The sequence below is a fragment of the Copadichromis virginalis genome, linkage group LG17 (genome assembly GCF_057382275.1).
Source record: "Copadichromis virginalis isolate Kocher_CV1m ecotype Utaka linkage group LG17, C_Virginalis_male_GT1.1, whole genome shotgun sequence".
NCBI classification, from domain to species: Eukaryota; Metazoa; Chordata; class Actinopteri; order Cichliformes; family Cichlidae; genus Copadichromis; species Copadichromis virginalis.
In genome coordinates, this window is record NC_140634.1 from 39,374,893 (window position 1) to 39,395,809 (window position 20,917).

Consider the following 20,917-nt stretch of genomic DNA (forward strand, 5'->3'; position numbering starts at 1 on the left):
TTTGATGACGGAAACCTAAAATTCTAATAAGAAAATAAAGAAATCCTTACAATCAACATTGCACCACGTTTAATCATTTTTAATATTTCCTTTGACAAAAGATTTACATGGGGGACAAATGGATTCGTCTTCTATAGTATTAAACAATATACAGTACATGTCATGTTATAATTAGCATGTGTAAAACAGAATAACAAATACTGAAGCTGTCCCTCCTCTTGGATCAGGTAAGTCGGGTTTGCGCTCTCGTCATAGCTCCACAGTTACACCTGGTATCAGTGATGTCGATGCAGGGGAAACGTTCAGCGTCTGCCGGCTCTCCTCCCTGTCGGCTCGTGCACGCGTGACAGCGGCGACGCCGTCGCTCCAGCGTTCGATCATTAAAAGCGATTTAGACGTGAACTACATCTGTGACGCTAACCAGCGTTTGCACCGTGACACAATCACGTGTGCGCAGCTGACGCGATGGCGAGTCGGTACCAGGTGTAAATGAGCTTTAACGGGATTCTCTGCAACAATTACGCTCTCAAATGTTACAGGTTATACCCGAGTGCACTTCTTATAAATATACTTGATGATTAGCAGGGTAATGTTTGAGAAGCTGTGCACAGATCTCCAAAAGTCAGTTTTCTGAATATCAAAATGTTTTGTTTTTCAAACGATCCACAAATGTGGTGAGCTGCACTTTGGGATTTGAAGGCGCTGCACTGAAGGCTGCAGTCGAACAGCTGGAGGAAAAAAGGAAAAAGACGAAGGAAACGTTCCTGCTCCCTGCTGACATGGATGGGAAGCATGATGAGGTCACGGAAAGATGTGGAGGAGGATTCATGGCAGTGGGCTGCCTAATGCTGGGCAGGCGGGTCTACCGTGCTGGGACAGGTCACCTGCTCGGCCTGATCCTGCTGCGTTTTCTGCCGGCTGTGTAAAAAAGGACTCATCTGCTAAATGAGGTAATAAAGACGCACCGGAGCTCTTATTACAGCTGCTACGTAGACGCTTCCCAGGAAAGACTGACTATTCGACCGCAGCCCGAGTAAAGCAGCGTTACGTATGAAAAATCAGAGGAACCCAAACGCAGCGCCTGGCAGGTGCAGGACCCCAAGCAGCTGCACGCCACAGGCCACCTCTGCAGGTCAGTACTCAACACAAAAGGCTCAAACGGATTCTAAGTGTTTAAACCGGCAACAACAGTGAAGTGATAGCACCATTCAAAACCAGAGCACCATAGGAGAAAACAAAAAAGGGAAGAACAATTAAAGACGTGCTGCAGCTTCCTCTCATTGTGATGACATTTAGCGTTACGTGGCGCTGCTTTCAGCTGTGACCAGCGGGGACTTCTGCGAAGAGTGGAACCACAGCGGGCTTTCAGAGCACATCACATGTCACGCTTATGCCGTCAGATCTGATGAATCATGCTGAGCCGCAGTAGGCGGCATGATCTGTAATATAAAAGCAGCTGAAACTGCATTTGGAAAAGTGGGTCATTAAAACTTGGTCATGCATGAATCCTGCACTGCAACGGGGAAGACAATGCGAGCCTGTGGCTGGCGCGCTCCCAGCTGCTGAGAGGGTGACATGACCACACGTGAACTGAGAAATGTGATGTCAGCGTTGCTCCCACAGGAGTCTGAACGAAGGCTTAAGGCCGCCTGTGAATCGCGCACCCCTGCGATAACAACGCTCTCTGAAAGGCCGCCTGGTCAGGTGTCTTCTCTCATCCTCGCCGTGCATGTTCCCGCAGGCAGCGCTGGCTCACCGTGACGCGCCGCGCGCTCTGACGAGTGGATTTTCCTTCATTTGGATCCTTCGTGGATGAAGCGCCGTCGAGAGAAGCGATGTCGTACAGCCGAGGTGATTACGTTTAAGCAAAGTAACCGACATGGCAAGACTGTGGCATGTTCACTGCGGCGAGACATTTATAGTCTCCACACAGACATCAAATCACACGAAAACGAACACGAAATACAAAATTCCTCAAACTCTTTGTGCAAATCGGACTCTGCCCATACTTCAGCTGAATAACAGCGAGAACTCGATGAATACGCCGACACGGAACAAAGCAACGACATAAAAACGACGCGGTCAAGTAAAAGCTATCTGATAACATAGACGCAGATGATCTACCTGTAACCGTATTCCTTTTCTGTGGGTGGGGATGATCTGGAAAATAATTGTCTTTACAAAGTGGATTTCTGAAAAACGACTAACTAAGCAAATATCACCGCCTAACACAGAGGTTCAAGAGCTAAGGCTAAACTTTTCAGACACTCAAACAAACAAGCGGGGTTCAAAAGTACTGCAACCAGTCCTGTGGCCAAAGAGAAATACAGTAGCACCAAAATATTAGAATAAAGGGAAAGTTTAGAGAGACAGAGAGAGAGAGGGGGAAGGTAATCTCAGTCTCTCTGCCTCTCCGGGTCTCAACAGCCTTCCCTCCAGTGGAATGTATGAACTCAGCTCGGCCCGGAGAGGTGTCCGATCTGGGTCCTGGCTGGAGAATAACAGCTCCTCCGACCAGATATAGGACCGGGCGTCCGTGTGATGGCGTCCCAGTTAGATCCCACGCTCCTGCGACGGAGGCAGAGTGAGGGGTGCTGCTATGAGGCTCAGTGGGAGGGTTTCAGGCTTACTGTGTGAGTGTGCAGGACCCAAAGATGGATGCCGGATGCTCGTGGAGTCAGTGTCCCTGGCACGTCTTGCAGCACATTTGTCTGAAATATGGCCGGCTGCAGAACTTGAACCTGAGCACCAGGGGGCAGTAGGCCACAGTGTTCACATCTTTGCACTCTGAGGGGGAGACAGACAAAAGCTTGATTGGTGCGTCATCTTTGTATGTTCTCACCGTTCAGCCCGACTGCTTAATGCGTCGGCCCTGAAAGCTCAGTCGCACTGCAGTTTAAGAAAACGCAGGTAGAGAGAAAAACGCTGCAGAAGTGTTTTTCTCTCTCGCACTAAACAATCCTTTGTTTGCACTTTCTGTCGTCTCAGCAGCTGGTCCGTCGTTAAAGTCTTTATAAAGGATTTATATTTTATTCATATTCTGTCTCCATCTATTGTGTTTTATTCGACTTCCTTTATGCTTTGCGTGCTTTTGCATTGTTTTTCTATTTGCTGGTGTTGTCTAAAGTTGTAGTCTTCAGCGGTCCCCAACCTTTTTTTGCACCACCGACCGGTTTATGTCCGACAATATTTTCACGGACCAGCAGACATCTATCTGCTTAGCACTTTTATTTTTGTTTTTATTTAAGTGTTGTCTGACAGTATGTTTTGCACTGAAGCACCGCAGCAATTTCCTAACGTTGTAAACCTGCTCAACATAAAACCCTTTCTGATTCTGATTTAAGGTCTCGCGGATAAATACAACAAAATCAAAGCAGCACCAAAAAAAGAAGATTTATTTATAACACACGGGAAAATACCCGGGGAAACCGAGTTAACGATAAAAACTTTAAAAAAAACCCCCTGGAAACCATAAATGTCACACCCGAGCCTCAACTCTGGCGGCCCGGTACCAAACGACTCACGGCCTGGTACCGCCCGAGGGTTGGGGGCCGCTGGTCCACTCGCCCTTAGCACGATTAGCATCTCTTTTGATTCTTGTTACACTGAAAATGGTGTAATCCGATTACACCATGTCAGCTGGTACCACTGCTAACTGGTCAACCAGTTTAACTTAAATGAACAAGATCAGCACAACAGATTGAAGCTAAACACAACAAGCGAAACTTAACTCGGGTGCTTTCACTTAAATCTACACAAGACAAATTAAAAAAATATATTTTAATGCTCGTTGTTATTTAAAGTTGTGCTGCAGTTTGTTTATTATTGTTTGCCACCCCAAGCCCTACTTCCTATTTCACTTTCTGGTTACTTTGAGTCAAATTTATTTTGCTTAGTTTATTGTTTTCTTCCTCTTTCGTGCCAAGTTTGTTCCTGCGAGTCCGTCCTCCCAGGTTAGGTACTTCCTGTTTTACTTTGGTAGTCCGCTGTGACTTTGCTGTATTTCTGCTTCACTCGTCTAATTGTTTCGCCTCGTTACCTTTTGTATTTAGCGCCTCATTCTTCCCTCGTCCTTTGTGTAGTCGTCCACATTACCATATACTTACTAATATATCCGCTCGAGGTGAAAATGTTTGCTTGTGTTTTTGGAACATATTATGCTTTCATTTTGCATTTGGGTCCTCACACCGCTGCCACGTTCCCCACAGCTCATCGTCACAATTTCAGATTTGTTCTTTAGGCTTTTCGTTACTAAAGCACATAATTTGTTCCAGTTTCTTTAATTGAACAGTTGAAAGGCTGAGATGTTCAGAGGAGGGATGACGGACATGTTTAACTAAAGATGTTAAAGATGTTGTGAACCAGGAGGAAAAGATTTATTGATGTAGTGAAGGAGGGTTAGTGTGACAGGAGGACAGGGTGAGTGGACGCAGATGATTTCCTGTGGCGACCGCTAAAGGAAGAAGATTCGTTTTATTCAACATTACGTTGCAGGACAGTCAAAGAAGGCAGGAAGCTCTCACCTTCAGGGTTTTCTATGCTGACGGGCAGACTGGTGTCACATTTACTCTTGCACTGCTGCATGGCTACAGGCCGCTGATGATCCAGACACTCGTTGGAGGGCTGTCCCGTGTGGGTCAGACACTGCACTGAGCGCATCTCCTGACCCAGACCACACTTTGCAGAACACTACAGCACAAAGACGCACGTTTAGAGACACAATGAATCCTGCGCTTACAACTGCAGTCATTTCACTGAGAACAAAGACATGCGTCAGATGGATATCGCCGTCAATATTAGTGTATGTGAGAGACTGTACGAGTGTACACAGGGCCACGAAAGCGTTCCTGATTCCCTGTTCTTTCATATTTGTCTCTCTTACATTGTTATGCCTTTTGGTCAAAAGTCAGTAGTTAGTGCATAGTCTGATTAAGTTACATAAGCAAAGTGATAAATAAGTTCAAAGTTAAGAAATATTATAAGTGATTCATGCTAAAAACAGTTAAAATGTATGGGTTCGTAATTTGCTCAGAGTGAGACATCGTTATCACAAGTGATTTTTGTATTCTATGTGCGGAAATGGGAGCGAGGGAGCGCTCTGATCATTAACCTATCTTTGACGTATTTTCTCCGTTAATGCCGTGAAAAGTGCTTCGGCAGTATTAAAAGAGTGAACGAGTTCATGTACACGCTAAGAGTGCCCTACACGCTTGTACCTTGGGAAACGTTCGTCTTTGTGAGTATTAATATGTTCAGAGATAACTTTTATATGTGTTTACATGGAGTGAACTGCGATGCTAATGTAACGCACGTGTTAAGCTAGGCTAATCAGTAAGTTTGTCATTAAGATGTGTGTTAGCTAGCAATTTATTTTCATTTTCTGTATGTTTCAGTTACAAATGAGAAATAGCAAGGAGAAGCCTTGAGAGAGATAAGGCTTTAAAGGATCTTCATTAAAAGCAAGAAAGGCAAGCCTTGTGTGGAAGATCTCCTCTATTTTGTTCGCTAGCTTTCTAGCTTCACATGGTCACGTGTCGTGAGGGCAGCATATACATGTTTCAGATTATCAAACAAATTTTAACATTAGTAAAAAAATAAACAAAACACATAAAATGCAGTTTTTAAAGGATGATTTAATTTATTATGGCAATAAAAAGCTAAACCAACCTGGCTTCATGTGAAAAGGTAGTTGCTTGAGTTTCATTTCTGCGGCTATAACCAGCCCCGATTACTGCCAGACGTGCCGGATTGAAAAACCACTTAAACTGAAGCTGTGTGACTGAAGCAGGCTAAAAGACACACAACAATCTAAAAACACAGTCTGGAAGTTTTGGGACTGCAGTGAACCACGGTGAGAGCGGTGGTGAACCTCGCAGGCCTGCGTCAGTTCAACTCAGAGTTCATGATTCAACAATCAGAAAGAGACCGGGTCAACGGCGCCGATGGGAGAATGGCTAAAATAACAAAATGAAGGTTTTGGAGTGACTCTGGCGTGTCCTCAAACAGGCGATAAAAAAAGAAACGCTCCGACGTGGATGAATTACAACTATTCTGCAAAGAGGAATGGGCAAAAATTCCTCCACAGCGATGTGAAAGTCAGATATCGCAAACGCCTGATTTTGCAGCTCTTGCTGCCGAGAGTGGCACAGCCAGGTTTAAGGGCTCTGTCACATTTTCCCCCCTAACGACAAAATCATAATTTAAAACCTGTATTTACTTGGGTTGTCTTTGTCTAATATTAAAACTTGTTTGTCTGTCTGAAACATGTAAGTGTGACAAATAAGCAAAAAAACTAAGAAATCAGGAAGGGGCCAATATGTTTCCGAGTCTGTGTTTTACCTCTCCCCAGGGACCCGTCACCCACTGAGGGGGAGGGCAGCGCTGCAGATTACAGCGGACCCTGGAGGTGGGCCGGCCAAGTTTTGGACACTTGGACTCTGGCAGCGTGTCGCCACTCTCCCCACTCTTACACAAAACCACGCGGTGCCTGTAGCCAGGGCCACAGCTGGGGGTGCACTGCAGAGAGAAAAGGAAAGAGAGAAAACATCAGGCAGGAAGGTCGAGAGAGGAAGCCAGGCGAAGGTGCAGCAGGCTGCAGCTTGTAAAACCGCAACTCTCTCAGCAGAGGGCAGCAGCTGTACAGGAAACAAAGCTGAGAAACTACAGAGTTCCTGTAAAACAGCTGGGCCTAATTCCTGCCATGGCTACATTACATAAGACGTCAGAGAAAAGTTGAACCCGGACTGATTTCTGACACTATTTAATTCAGTTTCAATTCATCCAGAACTGTGAGAACAAAGTTTCGTTCCAGGAACAAAGCAGTGAACAAGAAGGACTTTTTATACTGTTGTAGTTAAGCAACAACCAACAAGACGTGTCGCATAAGAGAGTCACGGCGCTCCGACAGCCTTAAACTTCCTCAAACTAGCTGTCACATTCCCCTGTGACGGTTTTAACAGCATGCATTCGTGAGTGACGCTGCATGTTCAGAGCTCCGTGCCCCTGTTGTGTATTTCAAGGCTAAGGTACTCTTACTTTATGTGCTGGCAGACGTTTGGGTTTCTTGGGTTCAACTGGAAAAGAAACGACTGCTTCATCCGAGAGGAATTTCTCAAACTCAGGCATTGCTTCAAAATCAGACACGAGCTGCCTAAAAAACACAGCAAGAGTGCTCTCTTGGGAAACGCTCAGATGGCCGGCCTACCTCCGACCAGTCCAGGGCCAGCCATTCAGGGGGGCAGCTGTGGTTGTTGCAGGGCTCAGTGAATGAAGGGCGAGGGGGGGTGCAGGCTGAGTCGTCCAGGATCTTCTCCTCCGTTGTGGAGATCCTCCTTTTGCATAACACCTCCCGAGTCCGCAGGCCGCCGTTACAGCTGCGGCTGCACTCTGACCACTCTCCTGTCCACCAGCTAGAAGATGTGTGGATGCGTGTGACGTAACACAAACGAGGACAGTGTAATGACAATAAAAGCAGGGAGATGATAGCATAAAAAAGCAGAGCACAGGTAGAATAGGTGCAAACGTGCCAAGCTAATAAACACAAAACAGCCCAAATCATAGAAAGAGTAACAGGAACCTAAACTGAAACCTGCAGTTTTAGACAGATATAGAGTACACAGTGATAACAGACGTTTCAGTGGAAATCCAGAAATCTCATGTGAGTCCACTCACGTTGGGGAGCATGGCTCAGTGTTGCAGGATCGTCTCTTCTCTTTGGGTTTGCTCTTCTTGTCACAGAAGTGGTTGTAGACGGCTGACTGATCCGCCTGCTTCTTACACACCACCTGCTGGATCTGCATACCTACAGGCAAAAGCGTCTCTTATTAACACGTTTAAGGCGTCGACCATAATCATTTAACTCAACTCTATTGATATGGTGACAAATCACAATAACAGTCGTCTCAAGGCGCTTTATATTGTAAGGTAAAGACCAGCAACGATCAAATGAGCCCCTCTGAGCAGGTACTAGGCAACAGTGGGAAGGAAAAACCCTTTAACAGGAAGTGACCTTCAGCAGAGCCGGGCTCGAGAAGAGCAGCTACCTGCTGCGAGCGGCTGGTAGGGAGTAAACATTGTCCGATCGAGCGTCATATTGTACGCAGTCGTGTCTTAAATGCTCGTTTAAGCTGTGAAAGCCAGGGAAGTCTACTTTATAACACATCTGTGTAGGTTCTCAGTCATCCAGGTGATGTTTGCCTCCTTAGACTTCAAGGTGAAGCTTCCACAAAGAGAGCGCAACAAACAAAAGCAGCTGTCTGAATGTTTCCTTCTATATTCACAGCCTCCACGCCAATTCATCCAGAGGGAAAACAAGTTCTTATCACGTAAAGCGAAATGGGTCATTAACTCACGAACGCCGGGGAGGAAAAATAAAAGTTGGCTACGTGTGATACTGCTGAAGCTTACGGAGATGTGCTCCAACACCTCTGGCTTCGACTCCAAGAAAACTCCAGTGTCTTCTCCGGGTCAGCGCTCGCCTACTGGGATTTATGCCGCGGGCTTGTGTGTGTGTGTGTTTGTGTGTGTTTAGAGAGAAACACAAGCGTGCATCGGGTCAAAGCTCCTGACCAAAACATTCTTTGTGAAATTCTTTCATATTTGTTAGATGAGGAAATTCAGATTACTCTCTCGAGTCTGCTGGAAAAACAGGAGACGGCCGCGCACCGAGCAGCTACTTAGCTTAGCGTAAAAACTGCAAACACAGGAGCCGGTCTGAGGTTAAGAACACGTTGCATGAGTGAAACAAGCAATCATGGCTTGTGTCCTTGAACGCCAGTGTATTTGTGATTTCATACATTCAAAAGCGAGTTAATCCCAGCAGCTTGGTGTTTGCGTGGCGTTGGAACAAGTTCGTCTAACATTAGCAGCAGATTATTTTAGCTACAACCAGGTGCAGCCGGGGAATCGAGCCGCCGGCACCCGTTTGTGTCGTTTACCTCCAGCGCAGAGAGCTGAGCAGCGAGACCACGAGGTGTAGTGCCAGGCAAAGCCATTCAGAGGATCCCTGCTGAGGGGCGGGTTGAAACGATAGTGTATCCCTGGGTTTTCTTCCCTCACCAGCACCTATACGAAAAAGGAAAATTCAAGCTGACTCACTTAGTATTGCCTCCTTTTCAGAAGGCCTGCTCGGAGCGTCTCTGCTCTTGTTCTTACCATGACGAACAGGGTGATGTTTGTCGGCCCCAGAGCTTCGAGACTTTCCGGCCCATCGGCGGGCCGCCTGTAGTGGAACGTGGTGCCGGCGATATTGAACCTGCGTGGCGTGTCAATGTTGAGCTTCCCATTGATGAAGTACTGATCGCCTTTACTCTTCAGTGCTGGGGTGCAGTGACATAAAAGATTATTATGTGCAACGACTTGTTTTTAACTACTTGCATACTAATCTAACAGGGCATCGTCTTACCAAGGTAGTTGAGGGAGATGTTGAGCTCCTGTATGTGGATGAACACGGACCCTTTGGGAATTCTGACCACCTCTTCATAACCTGAGACACATAAAGCCACACAAAGTCAAAAGGTGAAAACTGAGCGAACGAGCTTTATTCTCCCAGGATCACGGGAGTGATGCATAAGTAGTGTTTAGCTTCGTGGGACGCCGATGGGCTAAGCAGAGGCTATAGATTCCAGCTGCATTCCTGGGCAGCGGTCCTCGGCTCTTTGCTCGAGAGCGAGAACTATGCCAAGAGCCAACTTCTCTCCTTTTTCCTTCCATCTGTTTTGGTCTCTTGTCCCCTTTTATGCTCGTCTCACCTCCAACCGCTCTCCCACTGCTTTCCTCGGATCTGTTCTGCCGTGAGGCCAGCAGTCCAGCCGATGCAGCCCTGTAAATAACTTCAGCTCATAGAGGAAGAAGGAATGAACAAAAGAAGAAATAAAGTATACCCCGTGACCTGAGAGTGACCCAGCTCCGGGTCTGTAGGAGGAGATGCTTACTTGAAAAGAGTGAGAAGCATTTAGCCTCAGACAAAGAGTAGCTGTGTGGTAAACAGAGAGCAAATGATCTGTGCAGCACCCGGACCCGGCTTCTCACTGCCTATCACAACCAGGCCGGCAGTGAGGCAGGTAGACTGGCCGGAGACTTGAAATGTCTACAAATGTGCCAGTGCCTTTTTTCACCAGCAGTCCGAACACATTCAAAGGAATCCTACTCATCTGCCCGGTACAGTGAAACGGTCTGACAGGAAGTCATAGATTTAGGTCCCACATCGTGCTCCGCAGCTCTACTGGAGGTCAAAAGCTCCACAGGGAGCCCTGAAATCACCGAAACAGAGAGGAAGAGAAGCACTGCCTGGAGGCTTTAGAAGTTTAATGAGATCAAAATCTCGCTGTGGACACGACTGAATGATTCTGCTACTCATAACTCTGCCGGCGACCAGAATAGGCCGTCCTGTGCCTGCAGTTTGAGTTTGGCTGGAGATGAGAACATGCTGTGATCAAGTTTGTGAGTTTACATTTAAAATCCAAGTGAGCCACATCTGCTGGTTGTACTGATAAAAATGTATTGTGCCAAAAAATCTGTAGCCACGTTTGTCCATGTGGCCCCAAAGGTGTTTAAACCCCATCAAACACCTTTGGGATGAACTTCAGCACCGGCTGTGCTCACCAGTGCCTCCTTAACTGGTCTGGGCACATCTGCAGACTGCTGCAGCTGGTTCTGAAAACCTTCCAAGAAAATGTTACAGCAGCACTCATGGTTTTGAAATATGGTGTGCAACTACCACTAACAGTGCTTGTTCTGTAGCTGCGCTGTTATTGCACAGATTGGAGTGGGTGTTCGACCGTGGCCCCTCCGCCTGTATCGTCCTTTGCAAAGACACAGATCAAAAGTTGGCTCCAGCTGCAGGGCAGCATCACTTCAGCCTCACTAATGGACTTTCTTTTTTTAAAGGAAACAATAAAGTGAGATATTTTGAGGTTAGTGGATCCCTCGGCTTGGGGTTGACAGGCTGGCCTGGCCACTGTGGTTCAGCTGCCTGCTCAGGGTGTGTCCCTGACAGTTGGGTGAGAGACTCTGGAGTTGGTGTTGTGGGGAGAAAGTAACCCGAAATAGATCCGTCGGCAGCAGGACCTCAAGCCACGCTGGCCGGACCTGACCTAAATCTGTCTGCCACGTGTCCCTGGGTGGCCAGTGGATAAATGCACCAACATGTATGTAGTGTATGGTGTATGCAACATACGATTATATCTGCACGTTCCTTAAGTGTTTTCCAGGAGTTTTGCTGTGCGTCCGTATGACCCTGGGGTGGAATTTGATGCAGATGTGACGTTTGGTTTCCTTTTACACGTCAAAACAACGTCCAACTACTTTTATTTGGCAGCTGGCCTGTGCTCTGTCTTAATGCTGCGACACCGTGCAGGTTAAACCCACTAACAACATTTTGTTATGAAGGTATGCAGATGACATGCAGGCATATCTTTCTGAAAACTCGAAGCTGATGGACGGATGCATAGACTCCTGTGGCATTCATATAAAAAGAATATTCAGGAATTTATAGACTTTGTAAAACAGGAATTGCCTTTTTCCCCCAGGTGCTAATGATAAGTGACTGTTACAATCTGTACGGCCAACCGAAAGTCTGGAGTGCATCAACTCTCACCTGCTATGTGTAAACACATCATTAATCTCGAAGCATTTATCAGACAAACTCCGACTGCAACAGGTGCTGAAATAAAAGATTGCGTGTGGACGTGATGTAGAGTTTAGTTACCTTTATCGTGTAAATAACCCTTGCAGCACGCTGCTGTGAGCAGTTTGCATGAGAACAGACAATTAAATTATATATTTTGAAAGTCTGGGATATCCTAACTCACACCGCAAGGCAGCTTTCCAAGGTGCACTCAGACTCCAGAGCGTCCAAATGTGCACATTTCTGGGTCAACAGATAAATTACATTGCATAATTTCTCGTGGCAAATACCTCAACTTAATCCAAATCTCGGAGAAGTGGACCCCGTTCAAATATTGAAAGTAAAAGCAGTAAGTCCCCGCCCCAAATAAATGAATCTTTATCTACTGAGAACAACACAGCAGCATTTTACACATTGACCGGTGATTATTTTTAGTCCTCTACCTCCTTCTGGCAGCGAGTCGTTGAAGACTCCCTCCACAGACGTGCAGCTGCTCCCGTCGCCGCCGCAGATCCGGCAGCGGTCCTCGCGTACGTCTGAGCCGAGGACACGGTCGCAACCGACGTGCTGCGGGAAGGGAGAAACTAGTGAGCCGCAGGGTCACTCGGGGTCACGGGTGAAGGGGCACAGTCAGTAAGTGGAGAGGTGTCAGAGGCCGGCCTGAGGGATTACCTCCTAATGTCTTCCAGGCCACTTTTTCAAAACACAGAAATATCAGATGGTAACTCCAGATGTGTTTTTCTGATCCTGTGCAGACATAAAGCTCTTAGGTTGCTAAACTCATAGCTGTCGACATAAATAAATTTCATGATGAGCGTTACAGGTGGTTTTACTCAAACTGTTTTACAGCGAAGCAAACCTAAACAAAAGTGCAGAAACGAATAGCAACTGCTCTTATTCTCATATATTCCTGTGGCAGCTGCTTATTGTACAGCAGGATAATTAGGCTTACGTTTATTATGACTTTAACAGCGATTGGATCAGAATTAAATGAGTCAAAATGCTGATTCGTCCGGTGGCTTTGTGAGGAGGGGGTGAGATATAAAAGCTTATAATCTTAGAGATCCCAACACGTGTTGCCCAGATCGGGTTTCCCCGTCCTCAAACAGCAGAAAATGAAACACATACCACCTCTGTGTCCATTCGATCAATCTAACTAAATACAACAAATATAAACATTGATCCAGAAACCGTTATTTTAGAGCTGAAACAATGACTCAGTGAATTAGTTATTGGCACCCATGTCACAACAAACCAGGAACGAGTTCCTCAAAGATTTGAATTTGATGTTTTTCTTTGAATTCAATTCAATTTTATTTACACAGCATCAAATCACAACAACAGCTGCCTCAAGGTGCTTTATATTGTACATACAGAGAAAACTCAATGATCATATGACCCCCTATGAGCAAGCACATGTGACTCTACCCCTGATTGTGCTCCTAAATGAAAAGGTCGATCATTCTTCCCTTATTACAATCGTATTTTTTTAATGGATGTACACACAAAGCAATAATTTGTAAAATGTAACTGAAATATATCAAATCAAAAGTTAATTTATTCAAATAATCAGTGGGGGAAAATGTGCTCGGTGCCAATCAATTCAAGTTTATCTGCCTAGAATCCACTAAACCTTTGAGTGCACCAAAAAACCACATGCTGCCAGTGGATCATAAAAGCCGTTAGTTATGTATATTCTGTCACAGTAAGTTTTACTTATATAGTGCCAAAATCACCTCAAGGCACTTTACCTGTAGGTAAAGACCACACAGTATTAGAGAGAAACCCCCTATGAGCAAGCACGTTGGCGACAGTGGGAAGGAAAAACTCCCTTTTAACAGGAAGAAACCTCCGACAGAGACAGGCTCAGGGAGGGGCGGGGCCATCTGCTGTGACAGAAGGAAGACAGGACAAAGACACGCTGTGGAAGAGAGCCAGAGATCAATAATTATATAATAATAATACTAATAAATCAGATTTACGGGTTTAAGGTTTCACATCATTACTGTATTTAAGTTAATTTGCAGTCACTGGTGTACACTGTAAACTCTTTGGTTTATTTGCTTCCAATACACTTTCTGCTTTATTTTTTCTTCTTTAACTTCTCAGTTACGTATCTGATACACACTGAAACATCCATCAAAATGCTGCATGTACCACAGCAACTTCATTAAGTGGACGCATCATATTTTGCTTTGTTCTTCCTACGTTGCTACACACAGACTGCATGTTTACAAGGTGAAGTAGTTTGTAGTAACTCCCCTGGATGAACGCTGCACTCCAACTAGGCTGTTCGATTTATCCAGACAATTCCTTTTTCAATCTTCGAGACCCCACAGACATTCCCCAACAGAAGAGTTCTTGTATAAAGACATACCGATTCTCCCTCAGCTGCCCCTCGTTGGGCTGAGCCGCCCTGCTGCTTCCTGGGAGAAAGCACATGCCTCAAACCTGTGCCTGAATGATTTGGGTTTGTTGATTACTCTCACTGGGGCTGTTTGTTTTTGAGCGGCTAATTTGCACTGTTCTCGGTAGATTGTGTTGATTTTACCGAAATAAACCTGCTGCATCTTTGTTTATAGGTTAGCGCATTGTTAGCAGATCACCCGCAGAAGTTTCCACTCCTATCGACGCATTTTTGCAATCGAAGCGTCACGCTAACTTAAATCTGGCCCTAGATTTTAGTTGGACATGTTGTGAAAGAAACTCAGTCATGAAAATGACCAAACCCACTGCAAGACAATCTAAAATAATTGAAACTTCATGTAGATTTTATCTTAGGAATGTCAAGTCGCAACTGTGCCAAAATGAAATCTTCAAAAATCCTCTTTGGTTCTTAACCGGGCAGATCAGCCCGTGAGCGCACAGGTCGCACCTGCATTTACCTGACAGGTGTTACTAATGTTTTCTACACTCTATATTTGCACCAAAGGGGACAAAGAAATAGACCCCGGCAGATGTTTGCAACAACACGTTGTCCTCAACATCTGTTCCCCTGCCCTTTCCCACCTCCCACACGTCCATCGTTCTTTCTGTTTCTCCTCTCTCTGATTGTTAGACGGCAACTTTGCATCCAAAAGCAGCTTGAAGTCACAGATGTGATGAGAAAGAGATGTCTGTGCAGTTTAGCTAAAGTTTTATGTGTGCAATAAACATATAAGAGGTGGACTGCAGACAAAGAAACTGCACGAACAACGGAAAGGATGGGGTGGAAAGTTGGGACAGGGAGAGAAAGGAGTCGAGAGGTGTAGAGGGAAAAAAGAAAAAGCGAGAGATAATAAGAGCGGAGTGAATGAAAGCCAGCCTGCAGCGCAGACAGACTCACAGCTGAGCTGGAGGGTCACCGAGTTCCTACAGAGCAGAACAGAGCAGACTACAGAGGGAAGGAGGGAAGGAGGGGGGGTGTTGATAAACAAAGTCGTCTCTTTGGATGGAACTTCCTCGGCTCCAGTGAAACCAGTCTGAAGCACTTTTATTAAAGGAGCTTACTGGGGGGTAAGTGGCAGCGGAGGGGAAGCTGAAAAATAAAATCTTTTGGCACAAAACTGAGCTACAACTATTAAACAACAAGCTGGATATCCTGAGTAGATTTTTCTTCTCTCTGCCCTCGCCACAGTGGAAGTGCATCCAAAATAAACCCACTGGGACTCAGTGGGATCCATGTAAGCTGCACTACGTTACCACCAGGGTTTCTTTTGACTACATTCTTCTACAGACGGGCCAAAATCCACAGCAGTTTGTTACTTTGTTTTCATTAATGAGCTTTATGCTCACTGACAGGTTAAGCATGTTATTTAGAGGCTGCATTAGGTTGACAAACATTAATGTTAAACCACATGGTTACTATTCATTGCTGAGCAGTTTGATTGGTGGTTGGTTCCCGAGGTTCAAAAAAACCTCCTTGCGATCGCTTTGGTTGCCGTAGTTGCCCATAGCGTGAAGCTTGGTGAAGCACAAACCAGGAACAAAGACTGTTTGTCTGTTTACCACGAAGCAAACATGGTCCAGCCCTAAACCCACACCGTTTACGGCTTGCTTCGCACTCACCTACAACTACTTACTGAATCGTTGGCGGGCGTTTGCAGACAAGTCGGTGCCGTCTATGCAAACTAAAGGCGACGGACGTGCGACCATCAAAGCAAAAACCAATGAGCGACACACAGCGGTCCTTCGCTGTCACGCGGTTCACCTTTCACGGCCTCGCTGCTTCGCTGATTTTTTTTTTGTGCAATTTTGCATGCTTTTTTTTTTTTAAACAGCGCATTGTGTTCTGCGTCCTGATTGGCTGTAGACCGTTGTCAATCAATCTCCTCCGTGCCGTGTCAGAATGCATTCAGCTTGTCAAATTTACATAAATCTTCGATCGCTAGCAGCGTGACTCTGAAGTGCTGCACTTTATGTTTGCAGGTTTTCTCCCCAACAAACAACAATGTCGACGAAACGTTTTGCACAGTCAAATGCAGCTGCGGTAGCACCCAGGAGGCAGAGGAAGATGCTTAAGGAAGGTAGACGTTACCGTGTTTTCCAGATTATAAAGCGCATTAAGCAAAACAAAACAGTCAGATACGTCAAACTTTACTCAACTCATTCTTCTTGCTTCCTCTACTTCTGTACCATGTTCTGGACCTGGAAACAGGGTTTGGTCTTTGGCTTCATTCTATAATCCTGGACTTATTTTTCTACGAAGGTCTGAACTTTGAGAGTTTAAACACGAGATAAAGTTTGAAAATGTTCATGCCTATCATTATTTTAAGAACGCAACACCCGCGATAAACGAGGGACCGCTGTATGCTTACATTTCTCCTTAACAACCAGTGGTTGCCAGGCAGTTGCCGACTCGTCTCGATGCTTGTGTGACCGAGCGTTAGGAGGATTACTGTAAGAACTTCGGGGGGGGTTGCATGCCAAAGAAGCCGATAGAAGAGCTTCGTGTAAAAATGTTACGCGGTGACACGTCTGAACCCCTAACGAGGGATTTAAAGGGGCTGAGGAGCGCTCAGTGCACAAAATGCACAAAATGCCACAGAAATCAAAATTCAAAAAGGAAAATAATCCTAATAATGTTTTTAAGTGGTTTAGATTACGAGAGCATTAGTAAGAGGAAGGCTGCTGAGCAGCTGACTGTGATGACTTGCAGCTTTTAGTGTGTATACTACTTAATGGCGGCCGTCCAGACCCTTGAAAGTGACTATAAACAACATTATCTTAGATGAAAACAATTTTATGTTGAGTCCTTTTAAGCCGTCTCCTCACTTCTAATGGCCGATATTTTGGCTGAAGGCAAACACGTGCAACTCACCTTACACTCTCCGTTTACACACACGTCCAGAGAGTCGTCTCGGCACGGCGTGCCATCCACCACAGCGGGAGAGCGCTCGGTGTAGAAGTTGTATCCTTCTGCGAGGCAGTTGAGAGAGCAGGGCTTCACCCCACCTGGATATCCAAACAGATCAGTTTATCACTGAGATGATATTGGAGGACATTTTCAAATAAATCCCCCAAACTGGTGATTCTGACTGCAGAATAACAGGTGCCTAATAGGCCTCCTGTGGGCTTTTTCTCCCATCTTACCTACTGATAGTACAAATGCGCCTCTGATTTAGCCACTCTGACACAACTCTAACCAGTGTGAATGTGGGATAATATGGAAATGAGGGTAAAAGCATCGTATCCTGACAGGGCTGCAGACAGAACAGGCAGACTGAGAGAGAAAAGAGTGGAACGGTACAAGTACAACCAAAGTACAAGCAGCTGAATGTAATTACATCTCTGCTTTTGTGGCACATATGGACACGAATCTGAGCGAGACTTCTGTTGGGAATCGACATTAGCATCCACAGCAATTACATGGAAAAGCCAATCAGCTGAAGTAACGCTTTATATGGGACATTTCTTAAAGTATTGATGCTGTAAAATGAATTTTGGGGGCAAAACAGAGCGACAAACACAAACGTGTACATGCATGTGTAATATTTATTATGCAAACATACCAACATACTTAAATCTAAGTATGTTGTGCATGCACACGCACACACAGCATTGCTAAAGGTCTTCTCCTGCCAGGTGGCATATACTGTATCATTCATTAATCTGTGCACTTTGCCAGCTGCTCCACTATTTGAGTGACTGGCGACATCAGCTTGGCGTGCGTTTGTTTGTGCTGGCAGCGCTAAAGCAGGTACAGCGCCGGGCCGCAGAGAGAGAGCGAAAGAGAGTTGGAGAGTTTGTGCTGGCAGAGCTCGCAGACAATAAAGCGGTCCGACCGCGGAAAACTACAATTCCCATGGTGCCTCGCTTTGGCAGGGCAATCACAGCAATCACTGCAGCAGCAGGGTGTGTGTGTGTTATAACCTGCAGGGTTTTGGTGTATGGAGTGTGAAAGTGGAATGTGAAGGCTGTTGGACCGAGAACAGTAACGGAGAGCAGCTCGACAAAACGCTTATATGGAGAGAGGCTTTTTAACGAACTGTCCTTGGCTGTCTGCGCCGAGAGAGAAAGGCTGCCTCTGTTCTCCGTGTCGGAAACAGAACTCGGAGACGGCTTGCATTATGGCGAGCTGGATAAAGCAAAAGGAGGGGAGTCGTCTGTGGGGGGGGCAATGACAGAGAAAGAATAAGGGAAAGTGAAGCAGTCTCCACCGAGCGTGACGTTATAAGGAAAAGGCTAAAATGAGCATTTGAGGACAGAGGAGTGATCTGGCCTCAGCGCAGGGCAGAGACGATGGCAACGCTCCTATTTTAACAGCTGCAAGGGATTTCCATTGTAAAATCAGCTGACTTGATGAAAGGAGCACTTGTTGCCTGGAGTTGGAATCGGATGGCTGACCGTCTCTGTAACCCATTATGTTACTGGAGGGCCAGATTAAAGGCAGTTATGTCGCTGAAACTATTTATCTTTCGCGTCCAGGTTCAGCGTCTAGTGCTCATCAGGAGCGAGGAATTCCTGCAAGGCATTGTGGGATGCATGGCTCTCTGCAGCCAGCATCTGCAGGCCAGACAGGGGCGAGTCTGCAGCAGCAGGAGCTTCGATTCACGTTTTGCTCTCTCTCCACACATGCACGCGACAGTCTTTACCCTCGTCTCCTCTTTTCCTCTCTTGGCTCGCGTCCTTCTCACCTTCATCTCACCTGTACTGCCCTTTTATTCGATCCTAATATCACAATTCTACGCGCTCAAGACACAAACCGCGGTCCAACTGTTTAAGCAGTGAAACAAGGAGAGCAGGACTGACATCTCATGGAAAACTTTCCTTTAAGCCACATTTTTAAAGGTAAACAGGATTTTAACGAGCTTATAATCACTCAGCAGATATAGCATGTAACCCATATGATTCAGCTTATCCAGTAATCACTGTGTTCTTGCTGTTCAACACAGGAGAGCATTGTGTAAAGATGTGGATGGACTGATCTTTTAGGTAAGTAGTGGAGTAAAGAAGTAACTGAATTATGATGCGACCTTAACCTTGGATTTAATCTATGTTGAATTCATTCTTATTTTATTTCTATAGCACCAAATCACAATGCCTCTGGCCTCGACGTGCTTTGTGAAGTAGACACAATAACACAGAGAAAACCCCAGACGTCAGATGCTGCCCCCCCTTTGAGCAAGCACTCGGCGACAGTGGGAAGGAAGAACTCTGTGTTAAAAGGAAGAAACCTCTGGCAGAACCAGGTTAGGGAGGGACTGGTTGGAAGAGAGCCAGAGATTCAGAAGAACTAATAGATCAGGGGTGTCGAACTCCAGGCCTCGAGGGCCGGTGTCCTGCAGGGTTTAGATCTCACCCTGGGTCAGCACACCTGAATCAAATGATGAGTTCATTACCAGGCCTCTGGAGAACTTCAAGACATGTTGAGGAGGTCATTTATCCATTTAAATCAGCTGTGTTGGATCAAGGACACATCTAATCCCTGGAGGACACCGGCCCTCGAGGTCTGGAGTTCGACACCCTTGACCCCTGATACGAGCAAGTTTGAGAGACTCAGTAAATGGAAAATGGACTGGTTCTTCTGTACTACCGCTACCTGAGCACTCTAACTGCTTTATACAGCCAGCCGTATTCACCCTCATTCATTCAAGCACTTTTTCTGCATAGGTGCTTTCTGTCTAACATTCACACACATTCATACTCTGATGGATCCATCAGAGAAAAACTTGGGGTGAGTGTCTTGCCCAGAGATATCTGCTAACCTCCTGATTAGTGGATATGTTCATTATTTTACCTGCAAACCACCACTGACTGACCTGGTCTGGTCACACCTGATGGTCTGGGAAACGTCTGCTAGCTCACATTAAACTCGTGCACGCACACAAACCCAAGAGAGACGAGCACTACTCACTCACCTCCTCTGTAAGGCCTCCAGGTGTAAAATTTCCCCCGAAAGGGGATGCTATCGAAGTTGGAACACTGAATCTCTCGGAAGTCCCGAGAGCCTGCGGGGCAGTCCTGTAACATACACGTGTGCACGCAGTTTTATACGTGCAAGCAGATAAAACACATTCATTCCAACCGTAGTCCTCTTCTTGATTATAGTGGTTTGACTAGTTGATGAGAGCAATAATGATGATGATGATGATGATGATGAAGAGCCGTAATACTCACATCTATATTGCAGGACCTGAAGCGTTTTCTCTCTCCTAGGCAATATTTCCCACCAATAGTTGGCCTGCAGTGACACAAAGAGATCCGACGTCCATCACACACAGCACTGACTTTCAGCTTTCTTCGTGTTTAAATTCACTGTCACTGCATTATTGTTTTTTCACAAACAGAGCTGCCGTCTGCCATTTTCATATGACTGTTGGTGTTAGACCGTAAACAAATTCAAAGAGAACGAAGCCAAAACAAAGATGCTAAATGACGCTTAAAACGACACAGGAGAGTGTCGGGCTCAGATTTGGGTCAATCCATTTTCAGTTTAATCAGTTCGAGACCAGGCATCTGGCATCTGCGATTTAAAAGGTCATTTTGTGATCATCCCCACTCCGCTGCTGCCTGCAAGAACATCTTGGATTAAATGATAGGACTGATGTTTTCAGCATGTTTGAGTTTGAAGAAGCAGCATTTAATGGCTCATTTACTTCTGCCCTATGGCTTTGGATTTAATCTAACCAGTAGTGAATAAATACCACTTTGGAAAACTAAAAACATATAATGAACAGCAAGCCCACCTCCTCTAGCAGTAAGCGTAAAGGAGGTGGGCTTGCTGTTTTAGTTAACAACCGGTGGTGTAACCCTGCCAACATAACAATCAAAGAAAGGATTTGTTGCCCGGACACTGAACTGTGTGCTGTT

At 45.7% G+C, this 20,917-nt stretch overlaps 1 protein-coding gene across 1 annotated transcript in view; it reads right to left on the reverse strand.

The window, feature by feature from the left end:
- Window positions 1-63: 63 nt before the first annotated feature.
- adamts10 (ADAM metallopeptidase with thrombospondin type 1 motif, 10) overlaps window positions 64-20,917 on the reverse strand; it is a 65,507-nt gene continuing 44,653 nt past the window's right edge. Inside the window, exons 15-26 of the mRNA XM_085436199.1 lie at window positions 20,225-20,288; window positions 19,966-20,068; window positions 16,926-17,059; window positions 12,070-12,193; window positions 9,404-9,484; window positions 9,154-9,317; window positions 8,937-9,063; window positions 7,672-7,801; window positions 7,205-7,409; window positions 6,340-6,516; window positions 4,524-4,689; window positions 64-2,787 (exon numbers count right to left, since the gene is read on the reverse strand). Of these exons, the coding sequence (XP_085292325.1) occupies window positions 2,678-2,787; window positions 4,524-4,689; window positions 6,340-6,516; window positions 7,205-7,409; window positions 7,672-7,801; window positions 8,937-9,063; window positions 9,154-9,317; window positions 9,404-9,484; window positions 12,070-12,193; window positions 16,926-17,059; window positions 19,966-20,068; window positions 20,225-20,288 (1,585 nt within the window). The 3' untranslated portion in view covers window positions 64-2,677. The remainder of the gene's footprint in view (window positions 2,788-4,523; window positions 4,690-6,339; window positions 6,517-7,204; window positions 7,410-7,671; window positions 7,802-8,936; window positions 9,064-9,153; window positions 9,318-9,403; window positions 9,485-12,069; window positions 12,194-16,925; window positions 17,060-19,965; window positions 20,069-20,224; window positions 20,289-20,917) is intronic.